The sequence below is a fragment of the Parambassis ranga genome, chromosome 2 (genome assembly GCF_900634625.1).
Source record: "Parambassis ranga chromosome 2, fParRan2.1, whole genome shotgun sequence".
Classification (NCBI taxonomy): Eukaryota; Metazoa; Chordata; class Actinopteri; family Ambassidae; genus Parambassis; species Parambassis ranga.
The window spans coordinates 11225345-11252930 of NC_041023.1; the positions used below are offsets into that span (position 1 = coordinate 11225345).

At 43.4% G+C, this 27586-nt stretch overlaps 1 protein-coding gene across 1 annotated transcript; it reads right to left on the bottom strand.

Annotated features, from left to right (window-relative positions):
- Positions 1–55: 55 nt before the first annotated feature.
- On the bottom strand, positions 56–26856 carry cdk6 (cyclin dependent kinase 6). Its single transcript, XM_028397064.1, has 8 exons — positions 26358–26856; positions 25184–25528; positions 22499–22634; positions 18139–18306; positions 8418–8527; positions 3369–3419; positions 3065–3200; positions 56–2974 (listed from the first exon to the last, which is right to left on the bottom strand). Exons 2-8 carry the CDS (start codon positions 25405–25407, stop codon positions 2822–2824), a joined length of 978 nt encoding a protein of 325 aa, XP_028252865.1. The 5' UTR covers positions 25408–25528; positions 26358–26856; the 3' UTR covers positions 56–2821.
- Positions 26857–27586: the final 730 nt, after the last annotated feature.

The window sequence follows — 27586 nt, forward strand, 5'->3', positions numbered from 1 at the left end:
GGCGGTTTTGCATTAATTTTTTTAAGTCACAGTCATAAATTATTTCAAAACAACATTCATAAAAAGCTGCTTTTTATTCAGCTGGTGCAACACAATAAGACATCAATGCATTCATACATAAGTATAATGCCAATTTGATCAATGTTGCTTTGAAAACAGTGAAACTGCTCATGGTAAAACAGTGGACTTCAGTTCAGTTGTTATGGAATTGAAATGCTTTACAAACGGATTAAATCACACAGAAAAGCATACAGTGATTGTAGTAACTGTAATGAAACTAAAGCAGTCATTCTTTTAGTTGTAAACCTGTCTAATGGCTAATGTCATTGTAGCTTTCATTGCATTGTATGCTCCAGAATAGAGTCATTATCAAACAGAAAGTTCACACAGTGTTTAGTTAAGCACATGTATTTCTGTTGCATTTGCCATAGCAATTAAAAGCAGCTGGCAAAAAAACAGTTTAAACAGGCAGTTATACTCAGACAGTTCTGACTACAGTAACATACAATTGATAAATAGGAATGACAGTAGACTATCATCAATGACATGATCGTGATAACAGCTTGAAAGAAAAACCTGAAGAGGATGTAATGTGGTCATTTAGTAGCCCAGAGATGTGCAAACTGTGCCCGAATGGTTCGGGCGTCCATGACAAGAACCTGAGAAAAGTCAGAGAATGTGTCCGTGTGTGTGTATGTGTGTGTGCTAAAAGCACTACCTGTTAAGAAAACATAAACCAGTGTTAAAATGTTACTGTTCTGCAAGAACTACAACATACAAAAATACAACTCTGCATAACTTGCTTTTTTTTTCTTGCTGGTAAAAAAAACTGAACTGCAATACAATGGCGATGTAAAATAGCAAAAGCAAAACAAACGGTACACAAAGTATTTGTGCATTATTTCATTGTCAAAACTACTGTGAAAATCTGTAGTCAACTCTCCATCCACAGTAAAGAAAATCCAATAAGCACCCACAAACTCTTGCCATACGACGTCCCACTGACCCTTGCTACGCTACGTCTAGCCATTTTAACAACTTTTCTATGTGCTGACAATAAACACGTCCAAAATGATCTATCGTTACAGCTTGTACTATACAGCAAGCACAATATACTGTACAGTACCAATGCCTATCCATTATACATTCCATACATTTTCAAACAATTCTTACATAGGGTAGGTGTCACTGGTGTAAGAACATTGTATGCCCCAGCATATAAAAAAAAAAATCAAGTAAATAAGACTTGTCAATAAAATTAAAATTAAATACAGAATATTGGTGACAAAATACTATGCCAAATGTTTCATGTTTGAATAGTGCTGGTGGGAGTTTATCCACCTATTGCAAGCCTGTGCATTACTGTATCATTTGGATAGTTCATAATAATTGGATTTCATAATGATAAAAGCCCCTTGATGGTACACTTAAAAGTTATAAAAAGAAGAAGTCTAAAAGTAAGTGGCAGGAACATTTCGAAGTTCTTTCATCGCTGTCTCAGCACCAACATCAACCCATTATGATGATGTGTCCCTTGAAGAGTGCAGAAACCATTAGAATCCGGCTACTGGTTCTGCTGTTACATGTCCACAAGGTGGCAGCAATATAATAAGCAAAACTGGAATGATAATGAGATGGCAGTGAGCGGCTGGCTGGTGATGTCTGATAATGTTTCAGTGAGTGTGTGTGTTTGCATCCATCTTCTTTCTGTGCACACACTCACTCACAGTAAGCACAAAGACAGACAAAATCCACGCTGTCCAAAACGGGGTTCCCGTCCAGTCCAGCCCCCCCCCCCCCTTTCCACAGAGAAGGGGCTCTTAAGAGGCTAAACACTGGTTGTACAGAGGCCTCGTGGCCTCTACAGTTTGTCTGCAGACTACTATCAACCAATCTGAGATGCAAAGTCTCTATCCATTATTACAGTCAATTTACAACCTAAAAGCAGCAATTAAAATCCATCGTTCATGGAAGGAGGGCAGCTTTTGTGCATTGTTCAGCAGGGGGTGAGTGTTGTCTTTCTTGACACCATCGCTTCTTGATTATTTCCTGGAGCATTGCATGATGAGCAAAAGTATTTAACTGCTGCCAACTAGCAAAAAAAAGCCACTGAGATAAAAAATCTCATGACATGTTGGCATGTGGGACACTGAAACAAGCTAAACAAGGCTCTGTGGTGGAATGGCAACAAATTTATGATGCTGAATGCTACGCAAAACAGAGAGATGGTAGTGTCATGCTGTGTGCAACATGGCTGCACTGTAGGCCCTCAAGGAAGTGGAAGTGAATGAATCAAGATATAGAAATCCTCCAGTAAGCCCTGCTGGTACACAGAGAAAGGACCTGCATTGTTAAATTGATACAGGATTTAATAGATTATCATATTGATATTTTTTGTGTTGGTTGGCGTCAAAATAGCTCAACATGAAAAACACCAGGAGGGATTCAGGGAATTCTTTTTTCATGGATTGTTTTCTATGAATTCTTTTTTCAGACTTGTGGTAAAAAGTCCCGCTTTAGTCAGATTGTTTTTTCAATCAAGGTGGCTTTAAGTAACCAACTGCGTATTGGACTGCAGAGGAAACACAGTGCGCCGCATGCACGCACCCTGTTCTACCCTGGTCTTCAGGGTCTGAATTTTACAATGCGACACATAGCAGTTATACGCCGGATTGAGTGTGGACACGTGTGCAACAGCCAGATTTAAAAATAGGTCTGAGTGTATCCAGATTAAAAGCAATCTGGATTCGATCCCACTCTAGCTGGAGTGACTTTTCCCAATCTGAACGAGGTTGGATGACTGAAGATGAAGGCGGGACCATTAGGCAGTCCTCTCCTCCATAGTGGGCTTGTTGCTAGGGATAGGCTGAGCTGCATACACACTCCTGCAATGGCTGTCCACACTCTGAAAGTAAGGGTGACTGAGTGCAGCAAAGGCCGATATTCTTCTGGAGGGGTTGAAGGCGAGGAATTGCTGCAGGGAGAAAAAGAGAAAAAAGATGAATTAGAAAACAAATTACAACAACTACAGCATGATTTATTTGGAATGGAGCATAATACCCACCATTAATAGAGCCCGTCCCTGCTCGTCCATGTCTGGAACCAAGTCTTCTATGGGTTTTGGGGGCCGAGGGGTGAAGGCACTCTGTGGAAGGGCCACTTCCTGGGGCCAGTCCTCTGCTGAGGGTACCCCGACAACACTGTTGGATGAAAAGGGCAATCAGAAGAGCACTACCTTTTACAGCCATGCATACTCACAACCAATCAGCGGGACAAAAAGACCCAATAGTAGTTCCTGTTCTATATTATAGGTACAGCAAGAAACACAAGATTAAATACATGAGAAGCAACAAAAACACACTACTTACTCAAAAATCTTTCCCAGCTGATCAACATCCGAGTTTCCTCGAAAGAGCGGTCTGAAGACAAATACATACAAAAACAGGTTAGTTTGCTAGCATACACAAAGACAGAGGACAATGAAGTCCCGCCCCCACACCAGAGACGAGCACAATGCATCGCCTTCCATTGACTGACATTAATGGTTCCTTGACCAATCCGTCTGATAGAAAAAAAAAATCAAACAACCCTAAACTGTCCACAAGTGGCTGAAACATAACATAGAACCATGTGCACTCTGTTCACAATGTTAACGTGGCAAAAAAAGCATCTTGGTTGTAAGTGTTAGGAATAAATGCTGTTCTTGCAGACTTTACTGCTAACTTTCCCATGGTACACTGTGGATGAACAGCCCTGATATATAAGCTTTAACGTTTGAAATAGCCACACACTTGCAGCTCCATCTCAGTACTGAGGAGGAGCACTGGTAGGGCCACCGAAAGCAGGGAGGGAGGGAACGGGGAACAGGGATGAAAGCAGGGAGGAGAGCTGCTGGTGGTTCCTGTGGCTTTTGGGCCGTCTTTGGATGCCCGTGGGCGGCCATGCCTGCACTGGCACCCGCACAGATTCCAGTAGTCATCATCAGCAGAAGACTGCCGGTTGCCACACGGGAGAAAAAAGCCTATTTATCCCTAGTGTGTGTGTGTTTTCTCTCTTCAAAAGTCAATGTGTGTATAAAAGGTGTGTAAAAGAAAATGGGATTATTCTAATTGAGAAAGGAATATGGGTACTAGACCTTCCTGTTTAAGTTCCCTGTAAAAAGAAATGAGGAAGTGTTGTTGTCAGAGGAGCGAGCCCTTTGGCAGAAGGGAATTTGGTTCATTATTGTTACTTATTTAAGAGGACACATCACCAGCAGATGTCAATGTAATGCAGGATAATGTCACATAGGTGTGTGTCCATGCATATGTGCACAGATTGTGTATCTAGTGCCCAATACAGTTCTAGTGCACCCCACTTAACTGAGACTGGCTAGCCACCTCCCTGTGTTTTCCTATTTGCAGGAAGCTTTGCATAGCTGAACTCCCACACTTTCCTACAGCCTCAGACACTAGGATATTAGTCACACTGCAGTGGTTTGCACACTTTCACAGGGACGGCAAGCTCTCTGTCACATGCTTCAGTTCGGAAGTGGAATTAAGATAAGAGTTTGTTTCAATTATGCACAAATGGTATCCTTAACTAATGGATGTCTCAGTGTTTCTGACTTGTTCAGGTCTCTCAGGGCAAAGCTTTGCACTGAGCTTTGAAAGTTATTTCAGCTCACACCAAACCAGTTTCTGACTGTTGCAAAGGAAGAAAAAAAAATTCACCTCCAGCAAAGTTATCGTGCCAAAACAAGTAGGGCTGATAATTCCAAGAGGTCCATTTTTAAACCTGGAGTGGTTTGTTGGGTTTGTTGGAGGGGGATAAATGGATTCACACAGGGCTGGCCACTGGCATGCACACAGTCAACCATTGAGTGCAAGTGCACACATAAGAATTGCACACGTGCACAATAGAATTGTTTCGCATGTGCACTTAAAGACACACGAAGTGGTGGCAGTGCGAGGACTGAGACTGGGTTTGGACAGGCAGCTGAGTCACGCTTCCTTTAATGCCAGCACGGCTCTGTCCCACATTCCACTGAGACAACCTCTGGAATGTGTGTGTGTGTGTGTGTGTTTGCACGTGAGGTCCTCAATCTCTCTGAGTGGGAGAGAAATGGAGTGCATGTTTGTTTTCTTCGTGTGTTTAAGCCTGAGTCAGTGCATGGACGTCCAAGTCTGCACCGAAGTCTGGATGCACCACACACAGGTGAGGGGGTGTGTTGAGGTCGTTGCATAGCAAGAGTGGTAATCGTTTAAGACTTGTCATTCGAGTTCCAATCTGTGAGAAAGTCCACACGGATGTGGTCCATTAACACACCACGTTCAACCTTTTTGTTTGGAGGAATGTCAACAAGCAGACGCTCTCTTTCCTATTCATTTGAACCGTGACTTACACACTATTCCAGCCACGCAGATGCAGACTTGTAAGATATTTGCTTAAATTCCTTTGACAAAAACTAGATTGTCATCACAGTACGTAGTCATTAGGATTTTTTTTAAGGTCCTTTCAGGTTTCATGAGTCATAAAGAAAACGTTTTTCAGGTTGGACTTTTCTGATCTGTGACTCATCATTGCTTAGCATTGCACAGTGGGGACTTTCTCAAAAGTACAAGCTTATTGAGAAGTTTGCAGGAGACTTTTACTGCTCTTGTTATATGCAAATGCTGTTAAACTCTGAGCAATGACAAAAGGTCTCATAGTTACGTCTACTGACGAGGTTGATGTTGCAGAGAGCTGTTATATTTGTCTGTTCCCATTGGAATTAGGCTTCTACATCTTCTAAAAGGCAACAAAACCACGTGCGGGATTTATGGTTCATTGTTCCTGAACCTTTAACAATAAACCCAACATAACTGTGAAGTGATAACCAGTGCTTCCTCATCGTCTCTTGTTCTTCACTTTCCCCTCAGTCACTCTCTTGCTTTAATTCACTGCTTCTTCCCAGGTGCCCTTTAATCTCTGACAGGTGGCCTTTTAAAAAGCCATCTTAATCACCTGCAGAGAGATTGAGAGACTGAATGTGTGTGTGCGTGCATGTTCTCTTCATGGCCATCAAAGAGCTCTGCCTCGCCTTCCACCTTAAGGCAAAGTTGGACTGGTGCCACGTTGTGAGAACACACACACACAAGCTTTTTTACAATGTATTGTGTCACAATGAGAAATGTGTCCTAACATAGACAACACACACACATAAACTGCTGCTTTCAAGAGGACATGGTGCACATGTGGTGTACTGCTCACATGTGTGCTGATGAGGCCTGAAACGCTTCCACCTTCCATATAGTACAGCCACTCACCGCTCACCAACAGGAGCTAAAGGATGATAATAATATATATCCTTGAATTTACAGCTTCTCAAACATTTCAATCTGAGGACGTTTTTTTGGGCATACCTGTAAATCTAAAGCAGTGCTACACAAACAAAACTAAACTGAACACATATTGTGTATGCTATACCATATAAACTCCAGTTCCCATTAACCTGTGACTGAGTATGTGGTAAATACACTTCAGGCTCTTTCCTTACATAGCAGCATCACATGTACCAGTAATTGATGTCCATGGATTTGCTTTAAAAAGTAGATCCTGTCTTATGCTTGCACTGTTCAAAGAGCCTCACCGAGGCTTCTATGTGAAAGCATCTTTAGTAGGCAACACACAAAACAACATTTCTAACGTTCTCACTCAAGTTATTACAGGTGGGTACAGTCCAGATACAGGGTGAGTGGTAGAGCAGGGTTGTCCAATAACCAGAAGGTCGGCGGTTCAACCCCAGCTCCTCCCTAGTCATTCTTGTGTGTCCTTAGGCACTTTACCCACATTGCCTCCAGTGCACTCACTGGTGTATGAATGCGTATAAATGAATCGGCGGTGGCCGGAGAGGCCTTAGACGCACCTTGGCAGCCATGTCTTTGTCAGTCTCCCCCTAGGGAGCTGTGGCTACATCTGTAGTATAGCACTGCCACTGTGTGAATGTGGTGTGAATGAATAATGCATCTCAATGTAAGTGCTTTGAGTGCCTTCCCTAACAGACCAATGCATTATTATTATATTAGGTGATTATTGGAAAGCAGTTAATCACACATTTCTGCCAAAATACGCCCCTACGGCCCTGCAAAGGTCACAGCATCATAGATTCCCACTCATACAACTACTCAGTGACCCTTGTTCAACCCTATATCAAAGCATACGCCTTCAACATATTACTCCATCTATGCCACCCGCCTTTTAACCGCACAACAACATCTACAGCCTGCTTTGCATTCTGTCCGTACATTCCCACTGAGCTGTCGGGTATGCTGTTGCTGTGCATGTTGGGGTGTAAGGACGGTTAGGGAAGGAAGCAGGGCCGCTCCTCCTGGCACTTAGCCCAACCTCAGAAACACTGTTATCAACTGTGGCGCACACACAACAGGCTTGGCTAGACCCTCACTTACAGTTGATTATAAAATACATTTTAGAAACAAAAACTTTAACAGATTAACGCCATCTTAATGCCAGGACAATAAAATATGTCTGTCATAGTTTTCCTTCCATAAAGAGGTGGTTCAACTTTTTTTTCTTTTACTTTAATAATCCGTTATTAGCTGGGCTCTCCAGCATGTCAAGTTCGTTAGACCACAAACTGACAAATACCTATACCAAGAAGTAGAATCTTGAGCAGCATGCTGCAACCACAGCAGGCACTGCGTGCTGCTGTTACTACTGCAATGGATTGATAAGCCAACAGAAACGTGATCGCTCACCACTCAAACACATCTGACAGGTGTTATTAAAAAAAAAGTTACTGCTTTAATCTCTCCAATAACTGTGATAATAATGATAATGAGCAGTTTATTTGTCTAAAAAAAACATCATACAACGCAGAATACACGCAACACACACAAGACAACCCGATAAAGGAGCTTGTACACCTTTTTACACTTTGAATTCATACTGATGGTAAAACTCATGGGAAATAAGAGATAAGATCACAGATCGTAATCTGTTGTTTTACATGTGGTGAATCTATTAAATCAGTAAAGGTGATTATGTTTTGCTGTGTGACCTCCTGTAATCCATGTAACAGCCTGACCAGTGATACAGTGGTTGGTGCCATCGAGCCCAGGCCACAACGGGAGCTTCCAGTTTAGAGTATGCACTGACAATGAGCATCTTACTTTTCCCTTAAAAAAGTCAGTTAAAAAGAGGAAGGCAATGATGATAATTGGATCTACAGTGAAGACCTGGTTCCACCAAAGCTTGACCATAGAGAACAGAACTTTGTAGGTGGGATTAGGAACCAAGACTTGGTTGACAGAGTGAGATATCCAGTGGTCTTAATATCTGAATATATGTATTGAAGATCCTATTACAAAAAAAGGTCACCATAGTCCAACCTTGCTGTGTGTACTGAGTTTGAGTTTGAGAACTTTGGGTTCTCTCACCTTCTCCTGAACATCTCAGCGAAGATGCAGCCAACGCTCCACAGGTCCACCGGTGTAGCGTAGCTGGACTGAAGCAGCACTTCTGGGGCTCTGTACCACAGTGTCACCACCTGCAACACACACAAAACACCTATTATTCAATGTCTTTACAAAGTATTTGCCAATAGCACTTTATCACTAAATGTCACTGGGGTGCTCACACACACACACACACACACACACACACACACACACACACACACACACACACACACAGTTAATGCTTCTCTACCCCCATCTTGGCCTTACGTAAGACATGAAATCATATCTGGCAGAACATGCTCCCTGCTCCCATTTTGGTGCACCCGCATCACACAGTCTTTCCATAGCAGGCCACTTGAGATACACAATACTGTAAATACATTTAGCGCGTTTGTATCAAGGGATACCTGTTGCAGTGATGCACAATGCATTCCACTGGATTAAACCTGGTAGTTGAGATAAAGTGATAACCAGGTGACTTCACTGATAACACCCACCCCACCCCTGCCACTTCTTCCTGTCAAAACAGAAAAAAGGAACACTTCCTGTCTTTTATCAACCAACCCTGAACCCACCTGAGGGTTAACAGCAGCCATTTTGTGCCACTTCACACTAAAGCACTGCTTCCAAATTTGTCCCTGTAACTCTGTTGGGACCTCTGAAAGAGTGTGTGTGCAGTCATAGCCTGCAGGAAAGCAGCAGCATTGTTAACAGCTACAGTAGGGAAAGCCTCCAGACAAAACTCAGTGACCCCTAGTAAGAGTGGACTGGTTCCAGGTGCTTTCCTAAACTCCAGATTTTTCCAACAGCTTTTGGCTGCAGTTCCCCCGTCAGGCACTGCAGAGTGCTTATCGGGACCTGAGAGGCCGAGGCGGATGTTTTGTAAGCAAAAAGAGTGCGCTGTCACCTAGATATCTTTATTGGCTTGGCTGGATTGGAGTATGTAAGCATTGTTATCCCAATGCTAAATACGCTTGAACAGGTCATAATGACCTTCAAAGGATTTATGTGTTGCACACTTTCACATTCTTCTCACTCACACAAAGTGAAGTAGTATAACAATATATGAATAAAAAATGATATTCTTTAGTATGCATCATAGTTTTGAACTAGTTACTGAAGTTATCATGCTAACCAGCTAGCCCTGGCCTGGACTACAGTTACTTTTTACCTGCACCAATTTGTACCACAAGGTGGGATTGTGAGTCAGTGTAGCATCTAGTGTGCCATCAGTCCAACATGAAGCAATTTTTCTTTTATACAGTGAATAAATCTGACCTCTTGTCTGCCACCATGTTGACAGACATGTAATCAATAAATTACGTAGTAAAAGAAAGCACCAAATCAGAGAGTATACACATCGAATATACCTTCAGAACCAGCAAGGATAGATGGTGTGTTTGTTTTAGTCAATCTCAAGCCGGTTAGCTGGGTTAGCTCAACGTGCACAAGATATATACCACGGTGTGAGATTGTTGTTATTGTAATCAGGTTATTTAAAACAAGAAAGATAAAGTGATCAAAATCTGACAAACTACTGCATTTTGACATTAGACATTTTCTATTGTAATACAATTACCTATTGTAACTCTGCATAACAAAGTATCATGCTTAAGTTCCCAAGCTGCAGGGAAATGTTTTATTATGTTTTATTACCCCGCCTGCCCCTGAAATAGGAATTCCAAGCAAAAGTGTTTTATGATTATAGTACAAGAGGAAGTGCTATATTTCCGAGGTGAAGAAACCAAACATTACCTCAAACTAAAAACTGAGGGACTCATCAGAGACCAATAAGAGGAATAAAAAAAGCTGGGTCTTGGGTTCTGCTAAACTGAATGACACTATTAATAGAGCCAGGGGCTGCATTTTGCAGATGTGTGATACTTTCTCATCTTTGCTTCCTGATTCAGTGGAATAAGGGCGGAAGTTGAGGCTAGTTGGCTGAGATGCTTTGAGTGAGACATGTGACCAGAAATGAGACATATGCTGAGAATGAACAGACTCAGACTTGTTTAGGTCATTGAAAAATTTTAGAATAGCGAAACCTCAAAGAAAAAGCATGAATGGAAGCTGCACAGCTGTCCACACCGTCAGACCGAACCCCGTTTTTAACTTCTAACGCTGCATTGCATAATTTTTAAAGGAAGTTTTAAACATTCTTCTTATCAAGTGACATGTCATTGTCACATTCACTAATCTCTCAAATATCCTTCTGTCATTTTTAAAATGTGGAGAGCGGCATAACTGACAAATGACCCAATCCACGTCTTCCTGTGCCTCTTGCAGCTGCAGGCTCAAATGCATGTGACTTCAGTCTGCTGCACGTATTTGTCACTCTGCAGAGGCAAATGTCAGAGCTCATAAGAACACACACAAAGCCTTCTAGGAAGAACCACAGTGCAGTACAGTTATTCGAAAACCTGGCCACAACTGCAGATTAAGGCATATACATAACACATGCGTGCGCTCACGGACACACCTGAGGGTAAACGCATTAAAGTTTATTTTAATCTGACTGCAGTGTAATACACTGGTTAGTAAGTCGGAGACATAATTATAAGGCCCCCCCTGTTAAAGTGTCAATGTTTTCATATTTTACCACACTATTTACTGATAAAGTCTTTTATTTTTTATCCCCACACAAACAAGAAAAATAGCAGGGTCAATATTATTGCCTCCCTGTTTTTTAAATAACAATCTGTTTCAGCTCATCCAAAACATCAGATTTACAGATTTCCAGGTGCTCATTTCCATTTCCAAAGAGTCTACAGTCTCTCTCTTCTATGGTCTCTTGTTCCTTCTCTATAAAAAAACCTCTCTTTCCCTGACTGTTCCTGTAGGCCCCTCAGGTCTGTAAAACACATAGTTTGCCTGAAACACAGTAAAGCTAAACATTTTACAGTTGGAGAGCCTATAATACCCATGAATGGATTACGATCACACACAGTTTCACACTCTGCAGTCTGTTATACTAAATATATCTACATACAAAAAGGTGACTCACGGCCTAAACACACAACCTAATAACTGTTTTCACAGAGATGATTATAACAACACATGTCTGTTGAAAAAGGACATTCCCCAATTGTAATGTTCCCTTTTTTTCTGCGTCCTTTCCCCTCTTCTTCTAAACCACGTTTGCATTCCTTCTTCCTTCGTCTCCCTTTCTCACCCTTCTCATTCTCTGTTCTGCTCCACATATCCCTTCATTACCCACTCCTGCTCTCCCTCCTCTGTGCTTGAAAACAGAGACACAAGCTCATACATACATACAGTATCCTGTACAGGCAGACGTAGAGAAAGTGAGTCAGCCCTAAACTCTGCATTACAGTGTTTTCCTCTTAGGTCAGCTGCTTTGCATTTTCAATCTGTGTCTAGCAGACGCTGTTCTTCCTTTCGACATGGTAACAGAATACCCTGAGGAGGTCAGATAAAGCCAAATGTGAAGAGAGAGAGAGAGAGAAAGACTGAGAGACAGAGTGTGTGAGGCTGACTCCAGATTAAAGGACAACATTCTGAAAATTCCATTCTGCTGAGAGCATCCTCCCCCTCACCACCACCACCACCACCACCATCCTCCTCAGCCCTCACTGCTGCTGCTCCCTCCTCCCCGCTCCCCACCAGGGAGGAAATGGCTTCTCCTGCCCCCGAGGACCTCCAGACCTCCTAGGCCAGACCTCCAAGCCCGTCCGCCTTGCAACATCCGGACCTGCTTTGCTAGTGCATTGTGCATATACAGTGGAGCAGTGTGACAATAGGGTGCATGCATGTGAGCGTGGGAGCGTTTGGTTTGTTTTAAGTGTGAGAGCTTGCACGTGACTTCGACAGCACCTGCTTTTGCCTGGTTGAATGTGCTTCATTGCAAAGTACTTTTTTTGTGGAGGTGTGTGTGCATGTGCAGATGTATGCAAGTTATCTGCAGCATGTGTTTGATGTTTAAAGGGTAAGTCTGTGTATTATAACCAAGATCTTTAAGGGAATGACTCTATCAGATGAAAGCCAAGCACATCACAGTCAGATGGATTTTGGCTGAGATTAAGCTTTTTAACAAGTTTTCTCCAAAATTCTTGTGCATGTTATGAGTTTGTTTTAAACACTGTATGAAGTCACACTGGCCTTCCCTAACCCCCACATTCTTCATTCCTCATCCCATTCTCCTTGACTCCCATGACGTCATGTGAGGGGGACCTTCAGAGTGACCTGATGCCATGAGGATGACTGAAGCCGGGGCTTAAGGCTGCAGCGCCGGAGGCACTGGGGTTGATGGAGCTTGGCTGGGGGCCCATGTTTACATTCCCTCTCACTGAGGAAGCCCAGGATGAAAGAGTACCACTGCACACAGACGCACACACGCACGCTCACAGACAAGTGCTTTAAATGCACCACAGGCAAAAGGACTGCTGTAATTAAAAAGATGGAAGTTTTGACTTTACTGAATAAAGTAGTACAGTTCATTATCTCAGGTAAACAGCTCAACTTAAGCATAAATTTGATTACATTCCTGAAAGCAAACCACCACAAATTAAAGTCTTCCTAAGTGAATCCCTGAGGAAAACAGTTAAAGCCTTCAGAGTATATAGGCAGGCCACATAAGGGGGAAGCAGAGCGGATGTCATAATAATACGCATAAAACTATGCACCAAGAGTACAGTGGAACTGAGGCTGTGATGTGTCTCCAGAGAGGCCCCATTTGAAGCTCCAGCAGTCAGCCCTGCTGTAAACACCATTATTTCACTCCTCCCTCACTTTCCCTCTTTCTATCTCTTGTTCTGCAAAAAGGACAATTTACAGTCCTGAAAAATAAGGCTGCCCGATGCCAAGAAAGGAAATAAGAAAGAAGATTTAGCAGAGAGGTGATGGTGTGGAGAAAAGGTAAGATCATGGCAGAAAGAACTGCAGGAGTAGAAAGAAAAGTGCAAGAGCAGCACACAAACTGTATACAGTAAAACAGGAAAAAAATGGGCACTGCAACAGTTGCCAAAGTATGCACAGCGTACAGGAATGCAGCACGGGGCCCTCTGCGAACGAAACAAAGACAGCACAGTCAGTGGCTCTCTCTCCCCAGTGCTACCACATCCGCACATCATTAGCTGGAAAATTCCTGATATATGCTGTAATTTTTTTCTCTTTTTTTTCCTCTCCTCCGTTTGCTGGTACAGACCAGGCTTTAATATCCAGGTGACCCTGTGTGCACATGTAATCACACCAATCAGCGCCCCCCCCCTCCTTTTCCCCAGCTGGAGCTTTGCCAAGACATTGCCAACAATTAATACAGCACAGGAGTGTGTGTGCAGGCTCTGCACAGGAAAAATAAGACCTGAACTGTGCAAACATTTACATGATCATCTGATGTATGTGTGCACCCTATCCATGGTCATGTATGTGTGTGAACTGTGTTTGCTTATGTCAAACTGGGGCCGGCCCCCTTGCTCCAGCCGGCTGCAGTCAAAGCACAGAGGATGACTTTTCCTTTTTTTCCCATGTGGAGCCGTTTGAGGAGATATCTAAACATTCCCAGAGTGCGCTGCACGTGCTCTCCTGCGTGCAGTGCAAGGCTATCCCCCCCACCCCCACCCCCTCCTCCTCCTCCCTCCTCCCTTTCCTTGCTGCTGCTTCTCAGCCTTTTCTTTTCTTTCTGCCTATCCAGAGTAGAAACACATTGTCTGGCAAAAGAACAAATTCGCAGACATGACTGTCCAGTTCATCCTCGGTCATCAGTGAGTTATTTCAGTATCATCTGGTGAACTGCCAGCACAGTGTACTACTACTGATGGATGCACACTATCCAAAGTAATTCCTTGAATTTGGCTTTTTAACAAGAGCCAAAAGAGGAGGGAAAATTAGCAACAAGTATGCGGTCTGCCAAGTTTGAAAACACCTTATTTACATAATCTTGTAAGATAATCATAGACCGCTACAGGTGAGAACATGACCCCCCCACACCCACACCAACAGATTTTAACTGATATTTAAAAATCGTTGCAAAATGGGAAATACTGTATTATGTCAGAGAAAAATCCAGGCTGAATATAGACACACTGTTCCTGAAAGTCAAGTATTGTATAAAAAAAAATAAAAAAAAAAATCCTGTCTGCTGTTTGAACGCAGGCAGGAAATCTGGTTTCAATTTGTTTAATGTCGTCTGAGATATGGGTGTCTTATTCTGGAAAGAGCGGTGGGAGGGCTAAGAGCAGAGAGGCAACCAGAGGGGAGAAATGAGAAAATACCTTTGATCAGGTAACGATCCCTCTCGCTAACAGCAGAGTTTAGATGAAACCATGACAGCAACAATACACAAAGACCCACCAGATGCAAATTAAATACAGCTAATAACATAACAGTAATAGTAAATGGCAGATTACATCATATGAAAGTAAGGCACCTCTTCCAGCTTGAAGAGTCATAAAATTCCCTTTGGCTGTTGTGTCACAGGGTAACTTGGAGACGAGACAAAAACATTTTCTCCACTAATAAGCCTATCTTATCACCTCTTTTATCACAAACTAGAAAAAGTCAGTCAGCAAGTGCTAACATTAGAGTCTGCTGGCATTCCCCTTGATTTCCCCAAATCCAATTTGACAGGTAACGACATGCGCATGACGTACATGACAGTGTAAACTAATGGCTTTCATGGGACCATGCGGTGTGCCTTGCATCACAATGGTTGCCAATAGGTAGACGGCAACAATGTAAAGACTACAACCCCCTCCTCCATTGTCAGATTACAGGAGGTTATCTTTAAAAACACCTCTAATCCTCCATCAGATCTACATCAGAGGCTGTATTCACAGTGATCTTATCTCACTGATCATCCGGAGCTGGAAACCTTCAAGACATCAACAACTCAAGATGTGAAGAGTACTAAGAAGCTCATGTAAGATCTAGCCACATTTTCAGACGGCGAATGTATTTGTTATATATTCATTGATTGACCATACACATGGCTAAGGGACTTGATTACCCTTTAGTAGTTTGCAGTTTCTTTCATTTGCATTAGTGTTGAATTTATTGCACATTCCAATGACACTGAAAGAACGTGTTTTCCTTAAAGGGCTTTAGCAGTAAAGGGATCTCAGTGGGACAAAAAAAAAAATCTGCACTCTTTTTTTTGGTATGTCAGATTAACCCATCAGCTTTTCCCATCTGCCTGTCACTCAGGCCAGCACAATGAGCCTGTAGCCAGACTGGGGTCATTAAAAAACCATCAACAAAGCAACAGTCCCCCAGGGACTGCCAGGGGCAGCGTAATCTGGACCCCCGTACCAACCCAATGGGTGGTCCACCACCTCCCTCCTCTCTCTTTCACTTGACGAGGTTGAAATATATGCAACATGATCTGTGGGTGATGACCACTAGGCCATCAGTCACACGCAAACCATGCATGCGCCCAGTCTGCATCGTAAGTTTTTATACACACAAAGCACATTTTTTGTACATGACATATTAACAGCTCGACACGTTGCTAGGTGAGAAAGCAAATTCATCACAAAAAGAGAAGTTCAAGCAATGCTGGTAAATCATCAGCAAAAAGTACAAGAGTGCGACTTTCAGTTAGCAACACTGGGAAAAAAAAAACGGAGCAAGGGACTCTTTTGACAGCTTCATGCAAATGCTCAGACCAGCCATCTTGTCATTCTACAAGTGCTAAATGAATCACTTTGAAAGTGAGAGAATTGTCTCGATCACTTAGGCAATAGCAGTTCTCCATAGCCCATCTGTCTGCCAGTAACGGCGGCATTAGGTGACTAAATAAGTAACTGCTGGTCTGTTGGGCAAAGGGGAAGATCCTCTTAAACAGTGCGTGTGTGTTTGTGTGTATGCGTGCAGCATACAATGTAGATTATGTGCTTTTATTAGCAAGCGGAAACAATGAATGGATGAATGGAGATTGTGTGTGTGTGTTGGACTGATAGGGGGATTCCAGACACAGGAACATTCATGTGGAACCGAAGATCCTTTGCTCACGTTGCAGCGCTCAACTCCAGCACATGCATGTACTGCATGTGTACACACACACACACACACACACACGACCTCCATCTCATTTTTGCAGCCCAATCTGTATAACTGAGGAAGGAAATGAGTGTGTGCAAAGAGATTCACATGTTAAGTGCCACTGTGTGTGTGTGTGAGCGTGTGTGTGAGTGTGTGAGCAATTTCAGGGACTTTAAAGGTGGATTCCCGGGTAGATGTTCAACCCTTCACAAGCCTCCCCCATTTAGTCATAAAGAAGTACAGCATTTACTTAAAGATAAATCCTCCAGTGAAACCACATATATTGTGTAACTATGTAAATTCTATGGTTAGGTCTTCCACTGCAAGAAAGCTGTGAAATCTCCATCACAATCAAAAAGGAGAATACATATCTTAATAGTAGAAATTACCCTATATAATAGTACCAAGCTGTTGTACCTTTATTAGTCAGAAAAAAGTGTGAGTCGCCGGGACATTTCTTACACATCTAATGACTGCAGTAATGAAAGTGTCAACCGCTGTCTCATCATTACATGTCAATAATGGTAAGAATTCAAATGTGAACAAAATTAATTCTTATTTCAATTCCTCTTTAATTCTTTATCTTCACTCTTTTCACTTCAGTCGCCTCCTCTACAGCTGACATGATCATACATCGAACATAAGTGTTTCTTGTAAATGTTGGTCTTTGCTGAGAAGCATATGAACCTTTATATGAATAGTTATATCTGGGTACTGACTCACATTAGGAGCCAGCCTCAAGTGGACGTTTGAGGAAATGCATGTTCTGGCGCCTCCTCATTGGTTGCACTGGATGATGCAAGCAGAATAAAAGTTTGCATTCTTTGATCCAGAATGTTTTGATTTACTTTGAATAGGCAGATGTTAAACTACTGGGTGAACATGACTTAAGCTCCCATGAGATTTTCCACTGACATAACATGTGCTGCAGGTCTTCAACCCCTATGCCTTAAATTCACCCCAGCAGTCTGTGAGATTAGTCCTCTCTCTCCCATCCATTCATGAAAGGCTTCCATCATTATTATTTCATATCTATGCTCTCCACCTGTTAGCTGATCGGGTTAATAACTACATGTGCTAAAAGCCATCAGTTCACATATCTGTGCGAACAAGAAGCAGATCAGTAATCCTTAATACAGACCTATTAAAAAAAGTTACTGGGCTACTGTTGCTGCCCACCTTGATCTTAAAAGTCTCATCTCTCCTGATTTCAAGCTCATCCAAAGACTCCTTTCAGTGTCTCTCTCTCTGTATATTATCTGGTCATCAGAGCCTGGAGCTCAACAGTTGGACATCAAAGTGCCGACAGCGGGAAGGGAGGGGTGTCTGTCTCTCCTCGTCTGTTCCATCCCTGTCTGCGACAGCCACTGAGGGATTCCTGAGACAAGCCACGGGGGCCCTTGGCTCTCACTTTACACAGAGAAATCCTATCATTCGGCCCAGTTCTGCAGAGCTGCCTGCTGATGCCCTGTAAGTGCCCGCTACAACACATTAGACGCTTTTCATCTAACTCTCTGGAGATGGGTGGGGAGTTCAAGGCGGTGCATGTCTATCAAAAGGCCTCGATGAGAATGTTGGCACAAGCTTGTCTCAAGTATCCAGTATTTTTTTTAAACAGTCCTACACATTCCTATACAGTTTAAAAGTTTATTTCGAGCCACTGTGTGAAAATATCTGGTTCAATTATATGAACACCGTAACTCACCACAGATGTGAGCGCCATTTGGAAACTGTAGATGCGGGCAAGGCCAAAGTCCGCCAATTTGATCTGTCCTCCGCTGGTGACCAGGATGTTTTGGGGCTTCAGGTCACGGTGAACCACGCGGTGTGAGTGCAGGAAGTCCAACCCCTGAAGCAGCTGGTACATCATATCCTGCAAGCCAAAAAAAGATGGAAGGAGCAGGGGAGGGGGTGGGCGTTAATGTAAGTACAACAACTAACTAATAACAATAAACAATCTCTGACTATGCATAATTTATTCATCAATCAAACCAGACATCAAAAGCCCTGTATGACAAGTTTGGTAATAGCTGAGACACTGTGGTACAGAGGGAGTTAACTAGAGGAGGCCTGTGTCTTTTCTTGTCGACTGTGGCAGATGTTTGATAACACACACACACACGCACAAAGTGATAGAAGCAGAGAGAGGCCTCTGCTTTGTACAAGCACAGATCTCCGTTACTCAGCAGCTGTCCTGCTTGAGTTAATTGGTGCTCGCTCTCTTTTCATGCCCAAAAGCTGACCTCAGAAAAAAAACGCAGGCAGTGCATCCGTGATGCCACATTAGCTCAAGTACACTGGTGTGAGCAGGTCAAAACTAGCCTAGGCTTGTTCATTTCAAACTGAAATATTTTCAAAACAGGTCCCACACACCTGTAAACAAATAAGTCATTACAAGGGCTTGTGGCCACATACTTCTGGCTGGGTAAGTTAGATTTAAAGCTACTTCAGACATTGTAGGGATGGAAAGAGAAACATTTGCTAAAAAAACACCTTAATGCTATGTGTGTATAGCATCATTGTCTGTGCAGCCCCTTTCAAACAAGACACATACTGCCTCCTATACACACACACCCACAAAACAACCCAAAACCCTCCGCCAAGACCTCACAAGTGACATGGACCTGGGCCCGTAGCTCTATTCACTGGCCGACCAGCTGGTGAGTGAGTCAAAGGGGTCTGCACGCTCAAGCAGAAAACATTAGCAAACGGCATGGGGCTGGCTGCTGTGCTGGCCATAGAGGAGGAGACAGGGCACCCCACACAATGCTGCAGAGATGTATGTCTCTGTGTGTGTGAGTTTGTATACACAAACAGCCCTGATGTCCCTTTTGGGATGGTGCAAACTTACTATTAGCTACATTTCTGTTTGTGTGTGTGTGTGAGCATGCACATGTGTGTGGGTGACCTCTGACCGAGGACAGGCAGGATGCATAAACAGACCTTCCTTTCTACATCTCCATCCAGCCATGACCTGCCGAGGAGGGCAGCAGACAGACAGGGCCATAGGACAGAGGCAGGCAGTTGGTTATTTTGTGCAAGTGTGCGTGGGGGGTGGTGGGGGCTGACACAATAGCATGCACCCCCATCACACCCCACCCCACCCCACCCACTCATCAGTTCCTCTCCGCTTTAAATAGCCATTTCACCATGCTTCCTTTCAGCAGCATTTCCTAGTAAACACTAATTATCTCAGAAGTGTGACTCTTAGACAAACACACAAACAATCTTGGCCTCTTTGGCCTGAGTGGCATCGTGTCTAAGGTGTCACTTTCACTTACATCTGAGGAATGAAAAATATTGTAAAACTGGGAAACAAAAATAACAATAACACCAGGTTAATACATAAAACTGAAGTCTTATATCTTAAAAAAGCCTTTGAAATACTGGGTGCAAAAGTGACCCCACCAACATTCTAAAAGTTGATTTCACTGGCAAAGAGACTCAACACACAACTGTCTTCAACTGGCAGCACTTCAACCAAAAGCCCCACAAACAAATTGGCCAGAAGGAAGAAAAAAAAAGAAAGGAAAAAAAAAAAATCACACAAAAAGGCAACAGATCTGACCCTGAAAGAAACAGGAGGACCAGGAAAAAAGTAGTCAGCCCACTGCAAGAAGCAGTCAAAACATGGCTTTCTGAGTGCACCTCCTTTTCTAATGCAAATGTACCAGAGGCAGCCATATTGTTTATTGTAGCTAGGCACAATATGGGACATCTGCCGGTTAGCGTTAGTGTAATTCCCTCCCCATGCTTCATTAACCTCCCCTTCATGGACCCACAGAATGGAGTTGTGGAAGCTTGGACGATGGTGGTGGAGGAGGGTGGGTGAGACCCAAGCGCTGGCCCGGCTGAGGAGCACCGAGGCTGGGTCAACCCGGCTGCTTGATGTCCTTCCAGCTCATTTGATTCCTGGAGGAGGGCCTCTTTCATCAATGACCATGTGGTGGGTCTTGAGTCTGAGTGGGTGGTGGATAGTAGGGGGGCTGAAGTGGACAGGCTGGGCCAGGGTCTGGTGCTGGTGTAGATGAAGAAAAGTAAGCCTGTTCTTTATGGTTAAAGGTGCAGAGAAGTATCTTTCTTAGATGGAAGTGAGGACATTCATGTAGGGTGTCAGAGTGATCGCTGTATAATCATTTAATCAGATGGACACAGGTGTGAGAGACTGCTGCACTGGGATCTGCAATCTGGTGTCATCTGGTATGGCTGAAGGCAAATAAAGTTGTTGGGGGGGAGGGGATGAGTCACTTTTGGGTTACTGTGCTGTGTCCACTGTACTAGAAGTAACAAGGGATGGTGCCTATGTTGTGTTGGCACCCCTCCTTGTCCCTTTGTCCGCTCGGGCCTCCAGCTGTATGGATGTTAGGAGAAAGCAAAGGCAGCAGGGGTGCCTTTGGGTCAGTATGTATCAAATAAAGGGTTCAGACTGTTAAGCAGCATCTGAAACCTTCTCTTCAAAACTTTACCAAAGTATTTGTAAAACAACAAACAAAGCAACAATCCAGTGGATGCTACACACAAAAGGTGTACATTTTTTTCCAATAATGCCCTTTGTGCTTAAAATATTTGCAGCCTGAACACCATGCTGACTTCTCTGTAGATACTACAGGACCGCTCACTGTATCAGCTTCTGCACCAGCCCTGGGAAAGCCTCAGGTGTGATCTACCCGACTCGTCTACGCTTGCACAGCATCTCAGCGACTTTACAGTTCGACACAAAACTTTCACACATGAACCCGGCCCTGGGGTGAAAAGTGGATGGCTACAGCAGTGCCAGGACTTCTCTGTTTCAAATTTGACACTTCAAACTCTGAGGCCCCTCCGTCCAAAAATAGAGATATACCTTTCCAATATTGTTCACGGTACATCCACAGACCTTGGGGTGAAAGACGATAAAGAGATCTTTAAAAAGGGGATTTGTGTGGGAAAGATTTAGATAAAAGGAGACAGTTACAGAGGAAAGGAGTTGGTGACACATCCACTTCCGACCTTTGGGCAAAATGTAAGTGGACACTCAATGGATTTATTTAGTGAAATAACTGGTAGTTGTGGAGGAACTATTGTCACGGTTGTTACAATCAAGTTGAGTAGTTTTTGAACACACAGAAGGTTTTTAAAGCCATCTCTCTTTCTCCAGCTGTAACGCTGGGCAAAGTTGGAGGGCAGAGTGAAAATAGAGAAGGCAGGGAGCCTCTAATTTGGAGCCCATCTGCCACATGTGCTGCCCTTCAAAACGCCCCGGTACCTCTGATGTCAGAGAGGACTGCTGTCTGTCCTCTGTGTCTCTGGCCAAGAAAGATCACTGGAACCATACAGACGTGACTGTGTTCAACCAAAACTAAAGCCACAGATGATTAACCAGCAGCTTCCTTTATACTTCAAATAGAAACTGAACTGATATTCCATATTAAGTACCTACATGTTATGAGATGTGTTTATGAAGTCCCCATTGAGGCAAATTAGTTACTAGGGAGAGAGGTACCAAGTCATAGCAAAATAAAGCAAAAGTCAGCAAAAGACAAAGGACTGTAGCTTCTCCCTATAACTGAGGGGGGCAGCGTAATAATCCTAAACTAATAGTCAGAAACAGAAAAGAATAAAATGATAGCAGTGGTTGGAATGGCGTCAGCGGGTACAGGTGGAGCCGAAATAGCATTTGTGACAAAAGGAGAAAACTAATTCTGCATACAGAATGTAAGGTGAGTGGCTTTATATGAACTTATATGAATGAAAGCGGTAATAATATGAAACGTTACCGAGATTGTTTTTGAATTGTATTTTAGCATTAGCAAGGCTTCACATAGGTTACAACATTCGCAGCAGCTACAGTCACAATGCCATGGTAACAAGTATGTTTGTATCTCATTTCTGTTGCAGCTACTTGCAGCAATGTCAGTGTTGTCTTAATGTGCCGATCTGTTGTCTGTTTGCATGTGTTTGCAGTGGTGAATGATTCTTTAGACACCATGTTTGTACCACAAAGTCTGCAAGTCCCTACCAGGTCAAATGGAATCGAATTGACCATCAAGACAACCTTCTTTCCAGATAACAGTCACACTGGTTACCTTGATGGTCTCAGGTGGGACTCCGGGGTCAGGGGCCTTCTCCAGGTAGGTCGTCAAGTCCTGATCCACATGCTCAAAGACCAGCGTGAGTTTGGTTTCTCGGTCAGTCCGAGAGACTGTACAAACATCAAATAACCTAGAACAAAACAACAGGAGGACAAGATCAATATAATTGATTTAAAGCAGTTCATGGTGCTCAGAAGGCAACTGCTACACAAATCAATAGTGCGTCTACACAACAACTCAGCATTACTGCTACCTATTTGATCTGCTCTTATGTTACAAAAACACATGCGATACAGGATAGGAAGTTTAAAGTAAAAAGTGAAACACAGCCAACACAGGTGATAAGGTAAGGAGGCACACCTGAAAATACAGCTCAAAACACTGTTTATTCTCATTTTACTTTAACAAGATATAATACGGAATACATAAAAGTTAACATGGCTGCATTGTGGTTGGTCAGAAAAGCATCATCACTTCTAGGAAATTAAATCTGATATGAAAATATATATCTTGTGGGTTTATGACACTATCTCAAGTTATACTGAAAAAAAAGAAACCACTTTTATACAAAGCTCTTAAAATCCAAGAACCTTAAACACCAGCATTTATGGTTGGGTTTCACTAGGCAACCAACTACGGCCAAGAATCCAGATTATGTCGGCAGACCTGCCAAGGCCAGCTTTGATGAAAAGCTGAAAAAAAGCTATCCAGTATGTCCTCTTCAAAGAGCTGGGGACTACAAGCAGCATTCCTTAAACCGGCGCTATGACAACTCCCGATACTCTATGGGACGTCTAGTGGAGCCTGCTGCAGAGGCAGCATCTTTCATCTGGACGACGCAGCAGACAAAAAGCCCCATGATGGATCTCCATCTGACACATGTTGTTCTGCCAGTAATGGCTCACTTATATGGATCCAGTCTTTAATTATTGGCACAGTGCATGAAAATGAGCCAAAATTGCACTTAATAATCTTACCATTCATAAAATGTGTAACTCTGATGAAGGACAAGTTCTCAGCTCTAATGTCATAGAATCTGAAGCATTAGTGATGATGCTACACCCATGGTCCTCGCCTCATTGAAGTGTTATATTCCAACCATTTTCATTGCATGTGCTTTTAAATTCAAACTAGCTAATCTACATAACCCCCTTAAAACCACAGGAAGAAATGACTACATTTTGCCTGAAACCCTTTCACTCCTCTCCAGCAATGCATCACGTATCCACACCAACACCCTTATAATCAGCAGGCTTGGATATGCTGCTGGAATCAGAGAGGCGATTCGTTCAAGGTATTAGTACTGTGTATGATGTCACAGAATAGAAGGCGTCCTCCTCCTGAAGCGTTGGGGTTAAACGCCCCTCAGCTCGATTGTTGGACTACAATGGGGGCTCTCAGCAGACACTGAACATATGGAATGAATAATGGGCCTCATTACAAACATCCAGGGGTTGCCTGGAGTCACACAGAAGGCCCACAATGCACTTTTCCTTGCCTGAGCTGTTTGGTTATGCTTGCTGGGTAAACTGGATGGTTCAAAGAAGCTGGTGGCTTATACTCTGCAACAAGCACATGTGATGCTTTCACAGCAGTAAAAAAATGACCTAAAACAATCTGAATACTCGCTGACGTGTTCGTCTTCCGGTGAGGACAAACCCCACTGTGGACCCATTAAGAGAAAATCACAAGCATTATCCTCCATTATTCATTGATACATTAGGGGATTATTGTTAGAGGCACAAGGGCACAGGCCATCCTTCTGAAACATCCATTTAGAACTTCCCCTGCTATCCCCAAGCACTCAATATTCCACAATAAAACAAGCACAAGGTCAGACCTTGGCTGGTATGACGCAGTATCTGACTGCTGCCCTCTGAGCGGGCAATTCATTACAAAACTGAAAGAACATGCCTTTTGTGTGCAGAGCCGACAGCAGTGGAACTCTGATGTATCAAATTAGCGACATGTTATTTCTTAATTGCACAGACGTTTAAAAACTGATGGCTATGGTAACTTATTACTGGTGTTAGCTTTGATACAATGGATCTTATGCAACATTCAATTTAAATCTCAATTTATTTTAAACCTACTGGCGTCAGGTATGGAATCATGTCACTGCAGCAGCTGTACATGAATTCAATTTGGAACTGACTGTGTGTGTGTCCGGTGGATTATGATGACATTAAGTGTACCTGAACATTTCACTTTTTAACCAGATAAATTAGTTGTATCCAAAGCTGATTTTTCTTTTTATAACCAACATCTGATGAAAAAGGATCTTCATATACAAATATATATACATATATAAATATAGGCACATGAACACACCTGTGTTGCACCATATCTTTGTAGTTTGGTTCGACCCAAACAGGAAGCTAATAATGTAGATAACATGAGGATAGGAATGGTCTTGCAGGTGAGTGAGGAAGTGTGTGTGTATGTATGTGTGTGTAAGCCACTTCATATGGTCAGCTGTTGAAGACTAAGACTTCTGCTACAAAACGTGGTATGAGTACAGACCTGCCCCCAAAGGTCATGTGAGGCAGCATGGTTGCCACCATCAAAAAGGAAGTATGTCTAGTCTGCATGGTTTCTTTCAGTCTCTCTCTCTCTCTCTCACACACACACACACACACACACTTTGGGATGTCCATCCACCCTCATCCCTTCACTTACCTGACAACATTGGGGTGCTCGAAGGCTTCAAGCTGCCTCAGTACCGCCACCTCCCGGATAGTAGACAGGGGCATTCCCTCTTCCTCCGTCTGGACACGAACTCTTTTTAGGGCAACAAAGCGTCCCCCGTTCTTCAAATCTCTCGCCTTGTACACTTTACCATAAGCTCCTTCTCCAATCTCGGCCACAGGTTCATATTGAGTACCAATACTTTCTTTGTCCATTTTTGCAGATTATTTTTTTCTCGTCTCTTGTTGAAAATATTGCGGGGAATCCCGGCGAGGGTGACGAGCCAGACTTTCTCACAAAGGCATATTCACAGAAAAAAGTTGGCACATGCAATGCCTAGATGACAGGGAGACACATATGGAGGAAGACACCATCTTTGTCAGATTTGGTCAAATAGTGCTCCAGGTAGGCATTAACAGGACTGTCATCATGTTTTATTCCGACTATCAAAAAAATAGGGCACCGCTGCGTCCCAAAACTTCCACTCCTCCTCCTATTACGCAGCTCATGTCCTCCTACCTCTAACACAAAGTAATGTAAAATAATTCAAATTAACCACATTTAGCCTCTTTCTCTTAACATGGCGCTGCATTAAATAAATTGCATTTCAACAATTCACCCCCACATGCAGCGTTGTTGAAGTAATCTTCACGTGAGATGTTCTACTGCGTTAAAAAAAGGGAAATTAAGCAAGAAAATGTTAGGAGAAGACGCAAAACAGAGCGCAGAGCTCACACAGAATGCTGCCGTATGTTGGCAGAATAACAGAATAAGTCTGCCTGGTGTGTTTCTATCAGAGTTTCTGTTTGAGGAGACGCAAACTTGGCGAGCACGTGGCTGCATTGTCTGAACTTCCTACAGCAACAGTCCATTTAAAACGCCGTAAAACTGCCTTTCCGCGTCCGAGATCGTTATAAATGTGTGAAACAGTGCATGATACGAGTTTTAGAGGTGTTTTCATTAGCCTATGTGGCTTCCTCGAATTTTTTCCAATTTATTTGTGCGTGCGCTCACATTCGGTTAGAATAAAATGGCCTAAATTCTAGCAAATCAGGGAGCTGCTCGTGTCACTGTTTTGAAATGTTATTGGACTGTAAAGCAACATTTCTAGCCCTATAAAGACATCATTTGGTATCAAATTGTGCACAAATATGTCCACTTTTACCTTGTTTTATGCTCTCAATAAAGTGTCGGCATGCCCGATAAAATGCTGAGGAGGCATTCGTGTCTCAGATAAAACTCCTCCATCAAACGCATCCCAGGGCCACTGTCCTCCATGCGGGGGCCACACAGGTAGTTGACGGTGCAGGCTCTAACCCCCCATCCCTCAGACTGCACCAGCCCAGGCAGAGACACTCAAACGAGGGGGGAGGAGGAGGAGGAGGCGGCGGCGGAGGGTTGTACGAAAACTTGCGCGCACACTCTCACTGCAACTGTGTGTGTGTGTGTGGAGGGGAAGGGGTGTAGGATTGGAGGAGGAGGAGAAGGAGGGTAGGGGAGGGGGTCATAGGACAAAGGCAAACGCGTGATATAGCCCTCCAAACCACGCTCTTCTTTGGATTTTCTCCTTTCTTTCTTCTTCTTTTTTCTTCCATATATCCGCGGATAGGCCCATGCAACTGCAGCCCCGCTCGCCTGTGTGAGCTCCGTCTCTGCCTGGCTTTCCCACGCCGGCTGAATGTGGCCTGACCCCCTTCAGAGAGGTTTGACACGGAGCGGGGACATTTCCGCATTCCTCCCCGACTACAAAGGCACACCGCCTCCTTTTTGCTCTCCCTCGGCCTCCTCGGTGCTTTACCATTCATAGTCCTCTCCGCGGGTTTTGTCTCCCGTGTCAAAACCGGGAGCACCGCGGGGATCGGGGAGGGGGACAGAGAGAGAGAGAGAGGAGGTTTATTGGATGGACGGCCACACTATCTATCTCCTTCAAACCATTGAAGAACTCCTGCGGCAACAATGCGCCAGCGGGAATGCAATGTGACAAGCTCGCCCTAGATGGTCCTGAGGGGTCAGGTTCAAGGCCCGGTGGCTTGATCTGTGGCAGAGGGGGGACTCGATCTGCTCGGGTGGTCGTTTGCAAGCCTGCGTGCACCAACACCGGCGAAAACTTTAAAGCCATAAACTCTGCAGAGCAGCAGCATCATCAGATACACATGGCCTATACCTCAAATATCTGACGCCAGACTTTGACAATATTAAAACACACATTTATTAGGAGACATTTTCTTTAAATAATAAATAAATCTCAATAATAGGCCTACAAGTTTTAAGAAATCTCTAATCAATATCTGCAATATTAAATGATTATACCTCTGTCAGAAATATATATTTTTTTATTTTATTCACTTCACAATTTGCATTTAAAAAATCAAATTAAATATTTAAAATGTGAAT